Source organism: Lepidothrix coronata, unplaced genomic scaffold (assembly GCF_001604755.1).
Source record: "Lepidothrix coronata isolate B3197 unplaced genomic scaffold, Lepidothrix_coronata-1.0 Scaffold386, whole genome shotgun sequence".
Classification (NCBI taxonomy): Eukaryota; Metazoa; Chordata; class Aves; order Passeriformes; family Pipridae; genus Lepidothrix; species Lepidothrix coronata.
The window spans coordinates 84552-85920 of NW_016690566.1; the positions used below are offsets into that span (position 1 = coordinate 84552).

Genomic DNA, 1369 nt, shown 5'->3' on the forward strand with positions numbered 1-1369 from the left:
TCCCCGCAGGAGCTCTCCCGTAACCCCAATCCCACTGTTCCCCGCAGGAGCTCTCCCAAAATCCCAATCCCGCTGTTCCCCGCAGGAGCTCTCCCAAAATCCCAAATCCCGCTGTTCCCCGCAGGAGCTGTCCCAGCTGCAGACCCTGGCCGGGGACACGGCCGTCGTGCTGTCCGTGGACCCGCGGCGGGAGCTGGACCTGGACGGGATCCTGGCCGAGGTGCGCCAGGAGTACGAGGGCATCGCCCGCCGGAGCTCGGCCGACGCGGACTCCGTGTACCGGGGCAGGGTGAGTGGGCACCCAAACCCGGGGCACGACGGGTCCTCCCGCCGGGAAAGAGCCCAAAGCCACCCCAAACGCCCCTTTTCCCCTCCTGCCCTCAGTACCAGGACCTGCAGAACACGTGGGAGAGCCAACGGGAGCAGCTGAGGAACAGCCACCGGGACATCCAGGAGCTCGCCAGGCACATCCAGAGGCTCCGGCCGGAGGTTGAGGTCGCCAGGAAAAGGGTGAGGCCGACGAATCCCAAACTGGCCAGGTGCCTTCTCCGGGGATCTCGGTGCAGCTGGAGGCAGCTGATCCTCTGGGGGCAAACTTAGGGATGATTCCTCTCCAAAATGAAGCAGATTTAGAGTCTTGGGATCCACAGTGGGATTTAATTGGGGTTAATTTACCCATTTTTGGAGTTCTGTATTGAGGAAAGTTTTTAACTTCCAAGGAATGCCAGGGAGGGTTGGAAAATGGGATCTACATTGGGATTTAATTTGGGTAAATTTACCCATTTTTGGAGTTCTGTATTGAGGAAAGTCTTTAAATTCAAGGAATGAAAGAAAGGGTTGGAAAATGAGATTTACATTGGGATTTAGTTTGGGTAATCTACCCATTTTTGGAGTTCTGTATTGAGGAAAGTCTTTAACTTCCAAGGAATGCCAGAAAGGGTTGGAAAATGGGATCTACATTGGGATTTAATTTGGGTTAACTCACCCATTTCTGGAGTTCTGTCATTATGGAAAGTCCTTAAATTTCCAAGGAATGCCAGTAGGATTTGAAAATGGGATCTACATTGGGATTTAATTTGGGTTAATTCACCCATTTCTGGAGTTCTGTCACTATGGAAAGTCCTTAAATTTCCAAGGAATGCCAGTAGGATTTGAAAATGGGATTTACATTGGGATTTAATTTGGGTTAATTCACCCATTTCTGGAGTTCTGTCACTATGGAAAGTCCTTAAATTTCCAAGGAATGCCAGTAGGATTTGAAAATGGGATTTACATTGGGATTTAATTTGGGTTAATTCACCCATTTCTGGAGTTCTGTCACTATGGAAAGTCCTTAAATTTCCAAGGAATGCCAGTAGGATTTGAAAAT

General features: G+C 50.0%; 1 protein-coding gene across 1 annotated transcript in view; it reads left to right on the forward strand.

The window, feature by feature from the left end:
* LOC108509663 (keratin, type I cytoskeletal 9-like) overlaps positions 1 to 1369 on the forward strand; it is a 22856-nt gene that overhangs the window by 9706 nt on the left and 11781 nt on the right. The window contains exons 5-6 of the mRNA XM_017839202.1: positions 125 to 289; positions 385 to 510. Coding sequence (XP_017694691.1) covers positions 125 to 289; positions 385 to 510 — 291 coding nt within the window. The remainder of the gene's footprint in view (positions 1 to 124; positions 290 to 384; positions 511 to 1369) is intronic.